A 20,873-nucleotide genomic window follows, 5' to 3' on the forward strand; every position below is an offset into this window, starting at 1 on the left:
AATATAGCTGTTGTAACGTCCTTTGACAGTAATATAGATGTTGTAACGTCCTTTGACAGTAATATAGATGTTGTAACGTCCTTTGACAGTAATATAGATGTTGTAACGTCCTTTGACAGTAATATAGCTGTTGTAACGTCCTTTGGCAGTAATATAGATGTTGTAACGTCCTTTGACAGTAATATAGATGTTGTAACGTCCTTTGACAGTAATATAGATGTTGTAACGTCCTTTGACAGTAATATAATGTTGTAACGTCCTTTGACAGTAATATAGATGTTGTAACGTCCTTTGACAGTAATATAGCTGTTGTAATGTCCTTTGACAGTAATATAGAGGTTGTAACGTCCTTTGATAGTAATATAGATGTTGTAACGTCCTTTGACAGTAATATAGATGTTGTAACGTCCTTTGATAGTAATATAGATGTTGTAATGTCCTTTGACAGTAATATAGATGTTGTAACGTCCTTTGACAGTAATATAGATGTTGTAACGTCCTTTGACAGTAATATAGATGTTGTAACGTCCTTTGACAGTAATATAGATGTTGTAACGTCCTTTGACAGTAATATAGAGGTTGTAACGTCCTTTGACAGTAATATAGATGTTGTAACGTCCTTTGACAGTAATATAGATGTTGTAACGTCCTTTGACAGTATTATAGATGTTGTAACGTCCTTTGACAGTATTATAGATGTTGTAACGTCCTTTGACCGTATTATAGATGTTGTAACGTCCTTTGACAGTAATATAGATGTTGTAACGTCCTTTGACAGTATTATAGATGTTGTAACGTCCTTTGACAGTATTATAGATGTTGTAACGTCCTTTGACAGTAATATAGATGTTGTAATGTCCTTTGACAGTAATATAGCTGTTGTAACGTCATTTGACAGTAATATAGAGGTTGTAATGTCCTTTGACAGTAATATAGATGTTGTAACGTCCTTTGACAGTAATATAGAGGTTGTAATGTCCTTTGACAGTAATATAGATGTTGTAACGTCCTTTGACAGTAATATAGATGTTGTAACGTCCTTTGACAGTAATATAGATGTTGTAACGTCCTTTGACAGTAATATAGATGTTGTAACGTCCTTTGACAGTAATATAGAGGTTGTAATGTCCTTTGACAGTAATATAGATGTTGTAACGTCCTTTGACAGTAATATAGATGTTGTAACGTCCTTTGACAGTAATATAGATGTTGTAACGTCCTTTGACAGTAATATAGATGTTGTAACGTCCTTTGACAGTAATATAGATGTTGTAACGTCCTTTGACAGTAATATAGATGTTGTAACGTCAGGGAGTAATGTCCATGGATAGACAGCCGTTTAGAATTCCGTCAATCTAGAGTTCTTTATATACAATAAATCACGATCAACAAACTAGCCGGCTATCTTTGATAAACAACCAGAAATAACTATTGGCTAAAGCTAAACTTGTTTTTGTGTCAATTAGACCATGACCATTTCAAGCTTAACTTAAAAAAATATATATATATATATAATCTCAGAATATTTCAGAATATGTCTTCAAGTTAGCGGGCTAAGTCATTGATATTGCTTCGTAGTACAACCCCTCCGGTTGTCATATAGAACGGACTCATGGAGTCATGGAAGTTTATAGGATCTGTTTTTCAGCTTGTGAGTGTAACTTCAACTAAGAGTTGCTAGGTCGCCCTGGATCGATCATATTGGTCCTATGCTAATGGCACTCTTTAAAACAAACCAAACTTCTTAGACTAACCCCATTGGCTAATATGAGGAAGGAGAAGGAGGATGATGATGTTTACCTTGTTGTCGTGTCTGAGGGGGGTTGAGGGCACATTAGGATCTGACGTCTCTGTAGCGTCGGTCTGTCCCTCCTCTTCCTCGGCCTTCTCCTCCTCCGCCTTCTTCTCCGGCGTTACCGTGGTGATCAGGTCTCCAGGGGCGACAGTTTTGGCAGGCGTGGCTTCCCTCATCAGGGTGTCGTGGTTCTCTGTTACGGGCGCTGGTAGGAGGCACGGTGAGGGTTTATAGAGGAAACCAAACATTAGTTCTCTGTGTGGTACATCCTCAGTTAAGTTATGACCTTAGGTACTGATCTAGGATCAGCTTACTGCCCCAAACATTAGTTCTCTGTATGGTACATCCTCAGTTAAGTTATGACCTTAGGAACTGATCTAGGATCAGCTTACTGCCCCAAACATTAGTTCTCTGTATGGTACATCCTCAGGTAAGTCATGACCTTAGGTACTGATCTAGGATCAGCTTACTGCCCCAAACATTAGTTCTCTGTGTGGTACATCCTCAGTTAAGTTATGACCTTAGGTACTGATCTAGGATCAGCTTACTGTCCCAAACATTAGTTCTCTGTGTGGTACATCCTCAGTTAAGTTATGACCTTAGGTACTGATCTAGGATCAGCTCACTGTCCCAAACATTAGTTCTCTGTGTGGTACATCCTCAGGTAAGTCATGACCTTAGGAACTGATCTAGGATCAGCTTACTGCCCCAAACATTAGTTCTCTGTATGGTACATCCTCAGTTAAGTTATGACCTTAGGAACTGATCTAGGATCAGCTTACTGCCCCAAACATTAGTTCTCTGTGTGGTACATCCTCAGTTAAGTCATGACCTTAGGTACTGATCTAGGATCAGCTTACTGCCCCAAACATTAGTTCTCTGTGTGGTACATCCTCAGTTAAGTTATGACCTTAGGTACTGATCTAGGATCAGCTTACTGTCCCAAACATTAGTTCTGTTCTCTGTATGGTACATCCTCAGGTAAGTCATGACCTTAGGTACTGATCTAGGATCAGCTTACTGCCCCAAACATTAGTTCTCTGTGTGGTACATCCTCAGGTAAGTCATGACCTTAGGTACTGATCTAGATCAGCTTACTGTCCCAAACATTAGTTCTCTGTGTGGTACATCCTCAGGTAAGTCATGACCTTAGGTACTGATCTAGATCAGCTCACTGTCCCAAACATTAGTTCTCTGTGTGGTACATCCTCAGTTACAGTTATGACCTTAGGAACTGATCTAGGATCAGCTCACTGCCCCAAACATTAGTTCTCTGTGTGGTACATCCTCAGTTAAGTTATGACCTTAGGTACTGATCTAGGATCAGCTTACTGTCCCAAACATTAGTTCTCTGTGTGGTACATCCTCAGTTAAGTTATGACCTTAGGTACTGATCTAGGATCAGCTCACTGTCCCAAACATTAGTTCTCTGTGTGGTACATCCTCAGGTAAGTCATGACCTTAGGAACTGATCTAGGATCAGCTTACTGTCCCAAACATTAGTTCTGTTCTCTGTATGGTACATCCTCAAGTTATGACCTTAGGAACTGATCTAGGATCAGCTCACTGTCCCTAAATCCTAACCGTAACATTAGATATACCAAAGGGGCAGGGTGACTGCTTTGTTGTTGTTTAAGCTACACCTTTTACATTAGTGGGTAAAACACACCGACAGCCCCACGGTACACAGCACTACACAGCACTACACAGCACTACACAGCACTACACAGCACTACACAGCACTACACAGCCCCGTGGTACACAGCACTACACAGCACTACACAGCCCTACACAGCACTACACAGCCCTACACAGCACTACACAGCACTACACAGCACTACACAGCACTACACAGCACTACACAGCACTACACAGCACTACACAGCCCCGTGGTACACAGCACTACACAGCCCCGTGGTACACAGCACTACACAGCCCCGTGGTACACAGCACTACACAGCCCCGTGGTACACAGCACTACACAGCCCCGTGGTACACAGCACTACACAGCCCCGTGGTACACAGCACTACACAGCCCCGTGGTACACAGCACTACACAGCCCCGTGGTACACAGCACTACACAGCCCTACACAGCACTACACAGCACTACACAGCACTACACAGCACTACACAGCCCCGTGGTACACAGCACTACACAGCCCCGTGGTACACAGCACTACACAGCACTACACAGCACTACACAGCCCCGCGGTACACAGCACTACACAGCCCCGTGGTACACAGCACTACACAGCACTACACAGCACTACACAGCCCCGTGGTACACAGCACTACACAGCCCCGTGGTACACAGCACTACACAGCCCCGTGGTACACAGCACTACACAGCCCCGTGGTACACAGCACTACACAGCCCCGTGGTACACAGCACTACACAGCACTACACAGCACTACACAGCACTACACAGCCCCGTGGTACACAGCACTACACAGCCCCGTGGTACACAGCACTACACAGCCCCGTGGTACACAGCACTACACAGCCCCGTGGTACACAGCACTACACAGCCCCGTGGTACACAGCACTACACAGCCCCGTGGTACACAGCACTACACAGCCCCGCGGTACACAGCACTACACAGCCCCGTGGTACACAGCACTACACAGCCCCGTGGTACACAGCACTACACAGCCCCGTGGTACACAGCACTACACAGCCCCGTGGTACACAGCACTACACAGCACTACACAGCACTACACAGCACTACACAGCACTACACAGCACTACACAGCCCCGTGGTACACAGCACTACACAGCACTACACAGCCCCGTGGTACACAGCACTACACAGCACTACACAGCACTACACAGCACTACACAGCACTACACAGCACTACACAGCCCCGTGGTACACAGCACTACACAGCCCCCCGTGGTACACAGCACTACACAGCCCCGTGGTACACAGCACTACACAGCCCCACGTGGTACACAGCACTACACAGCCCCGTGGTACACAGCCCCGTGGTACACAGCACTACACAGCCCCGTGGTACACAGCACTACACAGCCCCGTGGTACACAGCACTACACAGCCCCGTGGTACACAGCCCCGCGGTACACAGCACTACACAGCCCCGTGGTACACAGCACTACACAGCCCCGTGGTACACAGCACTACACAGCCCCGTGGTACACAGCACTACACAGCCCCGTGGTACACAGCACTACACAGCCCCGTGGTACACAGCACTACACAGCCCCGCGGTACACAGCCCCGCGGCAGTACACAGCACTACACAGCCCCGCGGTACACAGCCCCGTGGTACACAGCCCACAGTGGTACACAGCACTACACAGCCCCGTGGTACACAGCACTACACAGCCCCGTGGTACACAGCACTACACAGCCCCGCGGTACACAGCACTACACAGCCCCGCGGTACACAGCACTACACAGCCCCGCGGTACACAGCACTACACAGCCCCGCGTGGTACACAGCACTACACAGCCCCGTGGTACACAGCACAGCCCCTACACAGCCCCAGCCCCCGGTACACAGCCCCGTGGTACACAGCACTACACAGCCCCGTGGTACACAGCACTACACAGCCCCGCGGTACACAGCACTACACAGCCCCGTGGTACACAGCACTACACAGCCCCGCGGTACACAGCACTACACAGCCCCGTGGTACACAGCACTACACAGCCCCGCGGTACACAGCACTACACAGCCCCGCGGTACACAGCACTACACAGCCCCGCGGTACACAGCACTACACAGCCCCGTGGTACACAGCACTACACAGCCCCGTGGTACACAGCACTACACAGCCCCGTGGTACACAGCACTACACAGCCCCGTGGTACACAGCACTACACAGCCCCGTGGTACACAGCACTACACAGCCCCGCGGTACACAGCACTACACAGCCCCGTGGTACACAGCACTACACAGCCCCGTGGTACACAGCACTACACAGCCCCGCGGTACACAGCACTACACAGCCCCGCGGTACACAGCACTACACAGCCCCGTGGTACACAGCACTACACAGCCCCGTGGTACACAGCACTACACAGCCCCGTGGTACACAGCACTACACAGCCCCGTGGTACACAGCACTACACAGCCCCGTGGTACACAGCACTACACAGCCCCGTGGTACACAGCACTACACAGCCCCGTGGTACACAGCACTACACAGCCCCGTGGTACACAGCCCCGTGGTACACAGCACTACACAGCCCCGCGGTACACAGCACTACACAGCCCCGCGGTACACAGCACTACACAGCCCCGCGGTACACAGCACTACACAGCCCCGCGGTACACAGCACTACACAGCCCCGCGGTACACAGCACTACACAGCCCCGTGGTACACAGCACTACACAGCCCCGTGGTACACAGCCCCGTGGTACACAGCACTACACAGCCCCGCGGTACACAGCACTACACAGCCCCGCGGTACACAGCACTACACAGCCCCGTGGTACACAGCACTACACAGCCCCGTGGTACACAGCACTACACAGCCCCGTGGTACACAGCACTACACAGCCCCGCGGTACACAGCCTACACAGCCCCGTGGTACACAGCACTACACAGCCCCGGCAGCACACAGCCCCGCGGTACACAGCACCGTACCCCTGTATATAGCCTCCACATTGACTCTGTACCGGTACCCCCGGTATATAGCCTCCACATTGACTCTGTACCGTAACACCCTGTATATAGCCTCCACATTGACTCTATACCAGTACCCCCTGTATATAGCCTCCACATTGACTCTGTACCGGTACCCCTGTATATAACCTCCACATTGACTCTGTACGGTACCCCCTGTATATAGCCTCCACATTGACTCTGTACCGGTACACCCTGTAAATAGCCTCCACATTGACTCTGTACCGGTACACCCTGTAAATAGCCTCCACATTGACTCTGTACTGGTACCCCCTGTAAATAGCCTCCACATTGACTCTGTACCGTAACACCCTGTATATAGCCTCCACATTGACTCTGTACCGGTACACCCTGTAAATAGCCTCCACATTGACTCTGTACTGGTACCCCCTGTAAATAGCCTCCACATTGACTCTGTACTGGTACCCCCTGTATATAGTCTCCACATTGACTCTGTACCGTAACACCCTGTATATAGTCTCCACATTGACTCTGTACCGTAACACCCTGTATATAGCCTCCACATTGACTCTGTACCGGTACCCCCTGTATATAGCCTCCACATTGACTCTACCAGCCCCGGTATATAGCCTCCACATTGACTCTGTACCGTAACACCCTGTATATAGCCTCCACATTGACTCTATACCAGTACCCCTGTATATAGCCTCCACATTGACTCTGTACCGGTACCCCTGTATATAACCTCCACATTGACTCTGTACCGGTACCCCTGTATATAGCCTCCACATTGACTCTGTACCGTAACACCCTGTATATAGCCTCCACATTGACTCTGTACCGTAACACCCTCTATATAGCCTCCACATTGACTCTGTACTACGTAACACCCTGTATATAGCCTCCACATTGACTCTGTACCGTAACACCCTGTATATAGTCTCCACATTGACTCTGTACCGTAACACCCTGTATATAGCCTCCACATTGACTCTGTACTGGTACACCCTGTAAATAGCCTCCACATTGACTCTGTACTGGTACCCCCTGTATATAGTCTCCACATTGACTCTGTACCGTAACACCCTGTATATAGTCTCCACATTGACTCTGTACCGTAACACCGTGTATATAGCCTCCACATTGACTCTGTACCGGTACCCCCTGTATATAGCCTCCACATTGACTCTGTACCGTAACACCCTGTATATAGCCTCCACATTGACTCTGTACCGTAACACCCTGTATATAGCCTCCACATTGACTCTGTACCGGTACACCCTGTAAATAGCCTCCACATTGACTCTGTACTGGTACCCCTGTAAATAGCCTCCACATTGACTCTGTACTGGTACCCCCTGTATATAGTCTCCACATTGACTCTGTACCGTAACACCCTGTATATAGTCTCCACATTGACTCTGTACCGTAACACCCTGTATATAGCCTCCACTTTGACTCTGTACCGGTACCCCCTGTATATAGCCTCCACATTAACTCTGTACCGGTACCCCCTGTATATAGCCTCCACATTGACTCTATACCAGTACCCCCTGTATATAGTCTCCACATTGACTCTGTACCGTAACACCCTGTATATAGCCTCCACATTGACTCTGTACCGGTACACCCTGTAAATAGCCTCCACATTGACTCTATACCAGTACCCCCTGTATATAGTCTCCACATTGACTCTTTACCGTAACACCAGGTATATAGCCTCCACATTGACTCTTTACCGTAACACCCTGTATATAGCCTCCACATTAACTCTTTACCGTAACACCAGGTATATAGCCTCCACATTGACTCTGTACCGGTACCCCCTGTATATAGCCTCCACATTGACTCTGTACTGATACACCCTGTATATAGCCTCCACATTGACTCTGTACTGATACACCCTGTATATAGTCTCCACATTGACTCTGTACCGTAACACCCTGTATATAGCCTCCACATTGACTCTTTACCGTAACACCCTGTATATAGCCTCCACATTAACTCTTTACCGTAACACCAGGTATATAGCCTCCACATTGACTCTGTACCGGTACCCCCTGTATATAGCCTCCACATTGACTCTGTACTGATACACCCTGTATATAGCCTCCACATTGACTCTTTACCGTAACACCAGGTATATAGCCTCCACATTGACTCTGTACCGGTACCCCCTGTATATAGCCTCCACATTGACTCTGTACTGATACACCCTGTATATAGCCTCCACATTGACTCTGTACCGGTACCCCTGTATATAGCCTCCACATTGACTCTGTTCTGGTACCCCCTGTATATAGTCTCCACATTGACTCTGTACTGGTACCCCCTGTATATAGCCTCCACATTGACTCTGTACTGATACACCCTGTATATAGCCTCCACATTGACTCTGTACTGATACACCCTGTATATAGCCTCCACATTGACTCTGTACCGTAATACCCTGTATATAGCCTCCACATTGACTCTGTACTGATACACCCTGTATATAGCCTCCACATTGACTCTGTACTGGTAATACCCTGTATATAGCCTCCACATTGACTCTGTACTGATACACCCTGTATATAGCCTCCACATTGACTCTGTACTGATACACCCTGTATATAGCCTCCACATTGACTCTGTACCGTAATACCCTGTATATAGCCTCCACATTGACTCTGTAACGTAATACCCTGTATATAGTCTCCACATTGACTCTGTACCGGTACCCCCTGTATATAGCCTCCACATTGACTCTGTACTGATACACCCTGTATATAGCCTCCACATTGACTCTGTACTGATACACCCTGTATATAGCCTCCACATTGACTCTGTACCGGTACCCCCTGTATATAGCCTCCACATTGACTCTGTACTGATACACCCTGTATATAGCCTCCACATTGACTCTGTACTGATACACCCTGTATATAGCCTCCACATTGACTCTGTACTGATACACCCTGTATATAGCCTCCACATTGACTCTGTACTGATACACCCTGTATATAGCCTCCACATTGACTCTGTACCGTAATACCCTGTATATAGCCTCCACATTGACTCTGTACTGATACACCCTGTATATAGCCTCCACATTGACTCTGTACTGATACACCCTGTATATAGCCTCCACATTGACTCTGTACTGATACACCCTGTATATAGCCTCCACATTGACTCTGTACCGGTACCCCTGTATATAGCCTCCACATTGACTCTGTACTGATACACCCTGTATATAGCCTCCACATTGACTCTGTACTGATACACCCTGTATATAGCCTCCACATTGACTCTGTACCGGTACCCCTGTATATAGCCTCCACATTGACTCTGTACTGATACACCCTGTATATAGCCTCCACATTGACTCTGTACTGATACACCCTGTATATAGCCTCCACATTGACTCTGTACCGTAATACCCTGTATATAGCCTCCACATTGACTCTGTACTGATACACCCTGTATATAGCCTCCACATTGACTCTGTACTGATACACCCTGTATATAGCCTCCACATTAACTCTTTACCGTAACACCAGGTATATAGCCTCCACATTGACTCTGTACCGTAACACCCTGTATATAGCCTCCACATTGACTCTGTACTGATACACCCTGTATATAGCCTCCACATTGACTCTGTACCGGTACCCCCTGTATATAGCCTCCACATTGACTCTGTACTGATACACCCTGTATATAGCCTCCACATTGACTCTGTACTGATACACCCTGTATATAGCCTCCACATTGACTCTGTACTGATACACCCTGTATATAGCCTCCACATTGACTCTGTACTGATACACCCTGTATATAGCCTCCACATTGACTCTGTACCGTAATACCCTGTATATAGCCTCCACATTGACTCTGTACCGTAATACCCTGTATATAGTCTCCACATTGACTCTGTACCGGTACCCCCTGTATATAGCCTCCACATTGACTCTGTACTGAACACCAGGTATATAGCCTCCACATTGACTCTGTACTGATACACCCTGTATATAGCCTCCACATTGACTCTGTACCGGTACCCCTGTATATAGCCTCCACATTGACTCTGTACTGATACACGCTGTATATAGCCTCCACATTGACTCTGTACTGATACACCCTGTATATAGCCTCCACATTGACTCTGTACTGATACACCCTGTATATAGCCTCCACATTGACTCTGTACTGATACACCCTGTATATAGCCTCCACATTGACTCTGTACCGTAACACCCTGTATATAGCCTCCACATTGACTCTGTACTGATACACCCTGTATATAGCCTCCACATTGACTCTGTACTGATACACCCTGTATATAGCCTCCACATTGACTCTGTACTGATACACCCTGTATATAGCCTCCACATTGACTCTGTACCGGTACCCCCTGTATATAGCCTCCACATTGACTCTGTACTGATACACCCTGTATATAGCCTCCACATTGACTCTGTACTGATACACCCTGTATATAGCCTCCACATTGACTCTGTACTGATACACCCTGTATATAGCCTCCACATTGACTCTGTACTGATACACCCTGTATATAGCCTCCACATTGACTCTGACGGTACCCCTGTATATAGCCTCCACATTGACTCTGTACCGTAACACCCTGTATATAGCCTCCACATTGACTCTGTACTGATACACCCTGTATATAGCCTCCACATTGACTCTGTACTGATACACCCTGTATATAGCCTCCACATTAACTCTTTACTGATAACACCAGGTATATAGCCTCCACATTGACTCTGTACCGTAACACCCTGTATATAGCCTCCACATTGACTCTGTACTGATACACCCTGTATATAGCCTCCACATTGACTCTGTACCGGTACCCCCTGTATATAGCCTCCACATTGACTCTGTACTGATACCCCTGTATATAGCCTCCACATTGACTCTGTACTGATACACCCTGTATATAGCCTCCACATTGACTCTGTACTGATACACCCTGTATATAGCCTCCACATTGACTCTGTACTGATACACCCTGTATATAGCCTCCACATTGACTCTGTACCGTAATACCCTGTATATAGCCTCCACATTGACTCTGTACCGTAATACCCTGTATATAGTCTCCACATTGACTCTGTACCGGTACCCCCTGTATATAGCCTCCACATTGACTCTGTACTGATACACCCTGTATATAGCCTCCACATTGACTCTGTACTGGTACCCCCTGTATATAGCCTCCACATTGACTCTGTACTGATACACCCTGTATATAGCCTCCACATTGACTCTGTACCGGTACCCCCTGTATATAGCCTCCACATTGACTCTGTACTGATACACCCTGTATATAGCCTCCACATTGACTCTGTACTGATACACCCTGTATATAGCCTCCACATTGACTCTGTACTGATACACCCTGTATATAGCCTCCACATTGACTCTGTACCGGTACCCCCTGTATATAGCCTCCACATTGACTCTGTACTGATACACCCTGTATATAGCCTCCACATTGACTCTGTACTGATACACCCTGTATATAGCCTCCACATTGACTCTGTACCGGTACCCCCTGTATATAGCCTCCACATTGACTCTGTACTGATACACCCTGTATATAGCCTCCACATTGACTCTGTACTGATACACCCTGTATATAGCCTCCACATTGACTCTGTACCGTAACACCCTGTATATAGCCTCCACATTGACTCTGTACTGATACACCCTGTATATAGCCTCCACATTGACTCTGTACTGATACACCCTGTATATAGCCTCCACATTAACTCTTTACCGTAACACCAGGTATATAGCCTCCACATTGACTCTGTACCGTAACACCCTGTATATAGCCTCCTCATTGACTCTGTACCGTAACACCCTGTATATAGCCTCCACATGGACTCTGTACCGTAACACCCTGTATATAGCCTCCACATTGACTCTGTACCTCCGTCCAGGCTGCGTGACATGGTGTAGCGTTTGGAGGAGGAGCGTTCGAAGATGGGCGCGGCCCTGATGATCTGAGAGGAGACTCTCCGGGTCTGAGCCTGGGTTCTACCGCTGTAGCGGAACTTAGAACCAAGACCTAGGAACTTCTTCGGGGGGGCCTCTGGAGACACCAACCTGACAGAGGAGAAAAAAAGTTAGACTAAATTCAACAATTATGTGATCAAAAAAAAAAAAAAAATCTGTATATTTTACAATAATAATAATAAATTTAATTTACAGTACATCAAAACAGATCTCAGACATGTTACTCGTCAGGGTGGCCTAGTGGTTAGAGCGTTGGACTAGTAACCGGAAGGTTGCAAGTTCAAACCCCCGAGCTGACAAGGTACAAATCTGTCGTTCTGCCCCTGAACAGGCAGTTAACCCACTGTTCCTAGGCCGTCATTGAAAATAAGAATTTGTTCTTAAACCTGACTAGTTAAATAAAGGTAAAAAAAAAATAAAAAAAAATTGTCTTAAAGGGATACATTTATCTGGAGATAAAAATCACTTCGCTTGTTACATTTTACAGTAAAGATCTGATTAAAGATAAGTTTTCATTTTTTATAATGTTCTGCGGTGTTGCCTTCAGAGAGTATATACACTCCATCGACCTTCGACCTTATGTTGTGTTACAGCCTGAATTTAAAAATGGAGGTTTTGTGTCACTGGCCTCGGATTCGACGTTTTGAACATTGAGACATTAAAGACGCGCTAGATCAGATCAGTATATTAATAAGGAGTGAATGAGACTGGACCTCTGTAGAAAGACAGATAGATGTGTGGACAAGAGGAGAGACACGTGTTGATACAGGGGAGACAGATGGACCTCTGTAGAAAGACAGATAGCTGTGGTGTTGGGTGGACAAGAGGAGAGACACGTGTTGATACAGGGGAGACAGATGGACCTCTGTAGAAAGACAGATAGCTGTGGTGTCGGGTGGACAAGAGGAGAGACACGTGTTGATACAGGGGAGACAGATGGACCTCTGTAGAAAGACAGATAGCTGTGGTGTCGGGTGGACAAGAGGAGAGACACGTGTTGATACAGGGAGACAGATGGGTCTCTGTAGAAAGACAGATAGCTGTGGTGTCGGGTGGACAAGAGGAGAGACACGTGTTGATACAGGGGAGACAGATGGACCTCTGTAGAAAGACAGATAGCTGTGGTGTCGGGTGGACAAGAGGAGAGACACGTGTTGATACAGGGAGACAGATGGACCTCTGTAGAAAGACAGATAGCTGTGGTGTCGGGTGGACAAGAGGAGAGACACGTGTTGATACAGGGGAGACAGATGGACCTCTGTAGAAAGACAGATAGCTGTGGTGTCGGGTGGACAAGAGGAGAGACACGTGTTGATACAGGGGAGACAGATGGACCTCTGTAGAAAGACAGATAGCTGTGGTGTCGGGTGGACAAGAGGAGAGACACGTGTTGATACAGGGGAGACAGATGGGTCTCTGTAGAAAGACAGATAGCTGTGGTGTCGGGTGGACAAGAGGAGAGACACGTGTTGATACAGGGGAGACAGATGGACCTCTGTAGAAAGACAGATAGCTGTGGTGTTGGGTGGACAAGAGGAGAGACACGTGTTGATACAGGGGAGACAGATGGACCTCTGTAGAAAGACAGATAGCTGTGGTGTCGGGTGGACAAGAGGAGAGACACGTGTTGATACAGGGGAGACAGATGGACCTCTGTAGAAAGACAGATAGCTGTGGTGTCGGGTGGACAAGAGGAGAGACACGTGTTGATACAGGGGAGACAGATGGGTCTCTGTAGAAAGACAGATAGCTGTGGTGTCGGGTGGACAAGAGGAGAGACACGTGTTGATACAGGGGGAGACAGATGGACCTCTGTAGAAAGACAGATAGCTGTGGTGTCGGGTGGACAAGAGGAGAGACACGTGTTGATACAGGGGAGACAGATGGACCTCTGTAGAAAGACAGATAGCTGTGGTGTCGGGTGGACAAGAGGAGAGACACGTGTTGATACAGGGGAGACAGATGGACCTCTGTAGAAAGACAGATAGCTGTGGTGTCGGGTGGACAAGAGGAGAGACACGTGTTGATACAGGGGAGACAGATGGACCTCTGTAGAAAGACAGATAGCTGTGGTGTCGGGTGGACAAGAGGAGAGACACGTGTTGATACAGGGGAGACAGATGGACCTCTGTAGAAAGACAGATAGCTGTGGTGTCGGGTGGACAAGAGGAGAGACACGTGTTGATACAGGGGAGACAGATGGACCTCTGTAGAAAGACAGATAGCTGTGGTGTCGGGTGGACAAGAGGAGAGACACGTGTTGATACAGGGGAGACAGATGGACCTCTGTAGAAAGACAGATAGCTGTGGTGTCGGGTGGACAAGAGGAGAGACACGTGTTGATACAGGGGAGACAGATGGGTCTCTGTAGAAAGACAGATAGCTGTGGTGTCGGGTGGACAAGAGGAGAGACACGTGTTGATACAGGGGAGACAGATGGACCTCTGTAGAAAGACAGATAGCTGTGGTGTCGGGTGGACAAGAGGAGAGACACGTGTTGATACAGGGGAGACAGATGGGTCTCTGTAGAAAGACAGATAGCTGTGGTGTCGGGTGGACAAGAGGAGAGACACGTGTTGATACAGGGGAGACAGATGGACCTCTGTAGAAAGACAGATAGCTGTGGTGTCGGGTGGACAAGAGGAGAGACACGTGTTGATACAGGGAGACAGATGGACCTCTGTAGAAAGACAGATAGCTGTGGTGTCGGGTGGACAAGAGGAGAGACACGTGTTGATACAGGGGAGACAGATGGACCTCTGTAGAAAGACAGATAGCTGTGGTGTCGGGTGGACAAGAGGAGAGACACGTGTTGATACAGGGGAGACAGATGGACCTCTGTAGAAAGACAGATAGCTGTGGTGTCGGGTGGACAAGAGGAGAGACACGTGTTGATACAGGGGAGACAGATGGACCTCTGTAGAAAGACAGATAGCTGTGGTGTCGGGTGGACAAGAGGAGAGACACGTGTTGATACAGGGGAGACAGATGGACCTCTGTAGAAAGACAGATAGCTGTGGTGTCGGGTGGACAAGAGGAGAGACACGTGTTGATACAGGGGAGACAGATGGACCTCTGTAGAAAGACAGATAGCTGTGGTGTCGGGTGGACAAGAGGAGAGACACGTGTTGATACAGGGGAGACAGATGGACCTCTGTAGAAAGACAGATAGCTGTGGTGTCGGGTGGACAAGAGGAGAGACACGTGTTGATACAGGGGAGACAGATGGACCTCTGTAGAAAGACAGATAGCTGTGGTGTTGGGTGGACAAGAGGAGAGACACGTGTTGATACAGGGGAGACAGATGGACCTCTGTAGAAAGACAGATAGCTGTGGTGTCGGGTGGACAAGAGGAGAGACACGTGTTGATACAGGGGAGACAGATGGACCTCTGTAGAAAGACAGATAGCTGTGGTGTTGGGTGGACAAGAGGAGAGACACGTGTTGATACAGGGGAGACAGATGGACCTCTGTAGAAAGACAGATAGCTGTGGTGTCGGGTGGACAAGAGGAGAGACACGTGTTGATACAGGGGAGACAGATGGACCTCTGTAGAAAGACAGATAGCTGTGGTGTCGGGTGGACAAGAGGAGAGACACGTGTTGATACAGGGAGACAGATGGACCTCTGTAGAAAGACAGATAGCTGTGGTGTCGGGTGGACAAAGAGGAGAGACACGTGTTGATACAGGGGAGACAGATGGACCTCTGTAGAAAGACAGATAGCTGTGGTGTCGGGGTGGACAAGAGGAGAGACACGTGTTGATACAGGGAGACAGATGGACCTCTGTAGAAAGACAGATAGCTGTGGTGTCGGGTGGACAAGAGGAGAGACACGTGTTGATACAGGGGAGACAGATGGACCTCTGTAGAAAGACAGATAGCTGTGGTGTCGGGTGGACAAGAGGAGAGACACGTGTTGATACAGGGGAGACAGATGGACCTCTGTAGAAAGACAGATAGCTGTGGTGTTGGGTGGACAAGAGGAGAGACACGTGTTGATACAGGGGGAGACAGATGGACCTCTGTAGAAAGACAGATAGCTGTGGTGTCGGGTGGACAAGAGGAGAGACACGTGTTGATACAGGGGGAGACAGATGGACCTCTGTAGAAAGACAGATAGCTGTGGTGTCGGGTGGACAAGAGGAGAGACACGTGTTGATACAGGGGAGACAGATGGACCTCTGTAGAAAGACAGATAGCTGTGGTGTCGGGTGGACAAGAGGAGAGACACGTGTTGATACAGGGGAGACAGATGGACCTCTGTAGAAAGACAGATAGCTGTGGTGTCGGGTGGACAAGAGGAGAGACACGTGTTGATACAGGGAGACAGATGGACCTCTGTAGAAAGACAGATAGCTGTGGTGTTGGGTGGACAAGAGGAGAGACACGTGTTGATACAGGGAGACAGATGGACCTCTGTAGAAAGACAGATAGCTGTGGTGTTGGGTGGACAAGAGGAGAGACACGTGTTGATACAGGGGAGACAGATGGACCTCTGTAGAAAGACAGATAGCTGTGGTGTTGGGTGGACAAGAGGAGAGACACGTGTTGATACAGGGGAGACAGATGGACCTCTGTAGAAAGACAGATAGCTGTGGTGTCGGGTGGACAAGAGGAGAGACACGTGTTGATACAGGGGAGACAGATGGACCTCTGTGGATTAGGTGAAGGAGGGGTTGAGGTCAGGACAGAGATGTGTTGATACAGGGGAGACAGATGGACCTCTGTGGATTAGGTGAAGGAGGGGTTGAGGTCAGGAGGTGAGGACAGAGACGTGTTGATACAGGGGAGACAGATGGACCTCTGTGGATTAGGTGAAGGAGGGGTTGAGGTCAGGACAGAGATGTGTTGATACAGGGGAGACAGATGGACCTCTGTGGATTAGCTGAAGGAGGGGTTGAGGTCAGGAGGTGAGGACAGAGACGTGTTGATACAGGGGAGACAGATGGACATCTGTGGATTAGGTGAAGGAGGGGTTGAGGTCAGGACAGAGATGTGTTGATACAGGGGAGACAGATGGACCTCTGTGGATTAGGTGAAGGAGGGGTTGAGGTCAGGACAGAGATGTGTTGATACAGGGGAGACAGATGGACCTCTGTGGATTAGGTGAAGGAGGGGTTGAGGTCAGGACAGAGATGTGTTGATACAGGGGAGACAGATGGACCTCTGTGGATTAGGTGAAGGAGGGGTTGAGGTCAGGAGGTCAGGACAGAGATGTGTTGATACAGGGGAGACAGATGGACCTCTGTGGATTAGGTGAAGGAGGGGTTGAGGTCAGGACAGAGATGTGTTGATACAGGGGAGACAGATGGACCTCTGTGGATTAGGTGAAGGAGGGGTTGAGGTCAGGACAGAGATGTGTTGATACAGGGGAGACAGATGGACATCTGTGGATCAGGTGAAGGAGGGGTTGAGGTGAGGACAGAGATGTGTTGATACAGGGGAGACAGATGGACATCTGTGGATTAGGTGAAGGAGGGGTTGAGGTCAGGACAGAGATGTGTTGATACAGGGGAGACAGATGGACCTCTGTGGATTAGGTGAAGGAGGGGTTGAGGTCAGGACAGAGATGTGTTGATACAGGGGAGACAGATGGACCTCTGTGGATTAGGTGGAGGGGTTGAGGTCAGGACAGAGATGTGTTGATACAGGGGAGACAGATGGACCTCTGTGGATTAGGTGAAGGAGGGGTTGAGGTCAGGACAGAGATGTGTTGATACAGGGGAGACAGATGGACCTCTGTGGATTAGGTGAAGGAGGGGTTGAGGTCAGGAGGTCAGGACAGAGATGTGTTGATACAGGGGAGACAGATGGACCTCTGTGGATTAGGTGAAGGAGGGGTTGAGGTCAGAACAGAGATGTGTTGATATAGGGGAGACAGATGGACCTCTGTGGATTAGGTGAAGGAGGGGTTGAGGTCAGGAGGTGAGGACAGAGACTTGTTGATACAGGGAGACAGATGGACATCTGTGGATTAGGTGAAGGAGGGGTTGAGGTCAGGACAGAGATGTGTTGATACAGGGAGACAGATGGACCTCTGTGGATTAGGTGAAGGAGGGGTTGAGGTCAGGACAGAGATGTGTTGATACAGGGGAGACAGATGGACCTCTGTGGATTAGGTGGGGGTTGAGGTCAGGACAGAGATGTGTTGATACAGGGGAGACAGATGGACCTCTGTGGATTAGGTGAAGGAGGGTTGAGGTCAGGACAGAGATGTGTTGATACAGGGGAGACAGATGGACCTCTGTGGATTAGGTGAAGGAGGGGTTGAGGTCAGGAGGTCAGGACAGAGATGTGTTGATACAGGGGAGACAGATGGACCTCTGTGGATTAGGTGAAGGAGGGGTTGAGGTCAGAACAGAGATGTGTTGATATAGGGGAGACAGATGGACCTCTGTGGATTAGGTGAAGGAGGGGTTGAGGTCAGGAGGTGAGGACAGAGACTTGTTGATACAGGGGAGACAGATGGACCTCTGTGGATTAGGTGAAGGAGGGGTTGAGGTCAGGACAGAGATGTGTTGATACAGGGGAGACAGATGGACCTCTGTGGATTAGGTGAAGGAGGGGTTGAGGTCAGGACAGAGATGTGTTGATACAGGGGAGACAGATGGACCTCTGTGGATTAGGTGAAGGAGGGGTTGAGGTCAGGACAGATTCTCTTAAGGGAGTAATAAATGTTTGGTATCCTGTTACCCTCTTTACTCTCTTCCTGTAGAACCATAAAATGCAAGGATTGGAGAGAAGGAGAAGGGTCTTAAGTGGGATATATATATATATATATAGATTGGAGAAATGTTGAGTTTGAATACAGCTGTATAGAACCTTTGGGAAGAATTAAACTTGGTTAAAGCTTCTCTAGTGCGAGTTATTTACTCTGAAAAATAAGAACCCGAACACATACACCCCCATAATGTCAAAGTGGAATTAGGTTCTTACACATTTTTTTTTAAATAAATGAATTATAAATGAAAAGCTGAACTGTATTGAGTCAATCAGTATTCAACCTCTTTGTTATGGCCTAAATAAGTTAATGAGTAAAAATGTGCTTAAGAATTCACATAATAAGTTGGAATGGATTCAATCGGTGTCATTTTTTTAATGACTACTTCATCCTTGTACCCCACACGGTCCCTCGGTGGAGAAGTGAATTTCAAACACAAAGACCAGGGAGGTTTTCCATTGTCATTCCCGATGCCTCTCACAGGATCTGATAATGGTGGCTGACATTAAAACGGGCTCCTAACCAACTGCGTCATTTTGTTTGTTTTTTTTCTCCCCCGCTTTTTGTAACTTATTTTGTACGTAATGTTTCTGCCACCGTCTCTTATGACTGAACACTGCTTCCGGTCATCGGAAATCACCTCGAACTGGACAAATACTTTTTCTTTAATGAGGCCAATATAAGGATATACTGCTTTGTCAAGACAAGGCCCAAATCCCAGTCATCAGCGTGAAGGAAAGGGGGGAGGAGGGCGAGGTGAAAGTAAGAATTCACAACAGCTATATTACTGTAAACCACCACTTCCCTCCGTTTTATTGGCCAACTTCCGTCATTGGAAAACAGGACTGGACGATCTTCGATTAAGACTATCCTGCCAACAGGACATTAAAAACTGTAATATCTGTAGAGTACCTCATGATAAGCTGTAGACCACACTATCTACTAAGAGAGTTTTAATCTATATTATTCGTAGCCATTTATTTACTACCACAAACTGATTCTGGCACCAAGACCTCACTCATCAAGCTTTATAAGGCCATAAGCAAACAACAAAATGCTCATCCAGAAGTGGCGCTCCTAGTGGCCGGGGACTTTAATGCAGGCAAACCTCATTTCTACCAGCATGTCAGGGGGAAAAAAACCTCTTGACAGAGCTTGAAGAATTTCTTTAAGAATAATTTGCACTCAGAAAGACTCACAGCTCTTAGGGACTTACCCAGAAAGACTCACAGCTGTAATCGCTGCCAAAGGTGATTCTAACATGTTTTGACTCAGGGGTGTGAATACTTACGGAAATTTGATATTTCTGTATTTTTTAAATATTTTTTCTTATTTAATTTTCAATTAATTTACTACATTTTTCTACAAACATGTTTTCACCTCGTCATTATGAGGTGTTGTGGTTAGATGGGTGAGGGGGAAAAAAACATTTTGAATTCAGGCTGTAACACAACAAAATGTGGAATAAGTCAAAGGGCTATGAATACCTGAAGACTCCGTATCAAATCGTAAGGATAGACATCTCTTACCTGAAGAACGTGTGGTGCTCGACACAGGTCTTCCACAGCCTCTTGGCTGCACGGTGGTTAGGGAGCTTGAAGCCAATCGTGCTCTCGAACTGCTCAAACTGCAAGAGATGGTGATGTTACAAGTGTCTCAGAAGAGAGAGGAGAGAAGAGAGAGAAGAGGAGAGAGTGGGCAGGAG

At 47.6% G+C, this 20,873-nt stretch overlaps 1 protein-coding gene and 2 long non-coding RNA genes across 3 annotated transcripts in view; 1 reads left to right on the forward strand and 2 right to left on the reverse strand.

Moving 5' to 3' along the window:
* LOC118376843 (band 4.1-like protein 3) overlaps nt 1-20,873 on the reverse strand; it is a 135,699-nt gene that overhangs the window by 55,611 nt on the left and 59,215 nt on the right. Inside the window, 3 exon segments of the mRNA XM_052464311.1 lie at nt 1,801-2,000; nt 12,360-12,535; nt 20,698-20,795. Coding sequence (XP_052320271.1) covers nt 1,801-2,000; nt 12,360-12,535; nt 20,698-20,795 — 474 coding nt within the window.
* LOC127907532 (uncharacterized) lies at nt 17,076-18,785 on the forward strand. The gene is made up of 4 exons (XR_008064753.1): nt 17,076-17,182; nt 17,412-17,791; nt 18,073-18,293; nt 18,649-18,785. It is a non-coding gene; the product is annotated as an uncharacterized LOC127907532 (long non-coding RNA).
* Nucleotides 17,372-19,917, reverse strand: LOC127907533 (uncharacterized). Its single transcript, XR_008064754.1, has 3 exons — nt 18,919-19,917; nt 17,904-18,045; nt 17,372-17,469 (listed from the first exon to the last, which is right to left on the reverse strand). It is a non-coding gene; the product is annotated as an uncharacterized LOC127907533 (long non-coding RNA).

Source organism: Oncorhynchus keta, chromosome 15, assembly GCF_023373465.1.
Source record: "Oncorhynchus keta strain PuntledgeMale-10-30-2019 chromosome 15, Oket_V2, whole genome shotgun sequence".
Lineage (NCBI taxonomy): Eukaryota > Metazoa > Chordata > Actinopteri > Salmoniformes > Salmonidae > Oncorhynchus > Oncorhynchus keta.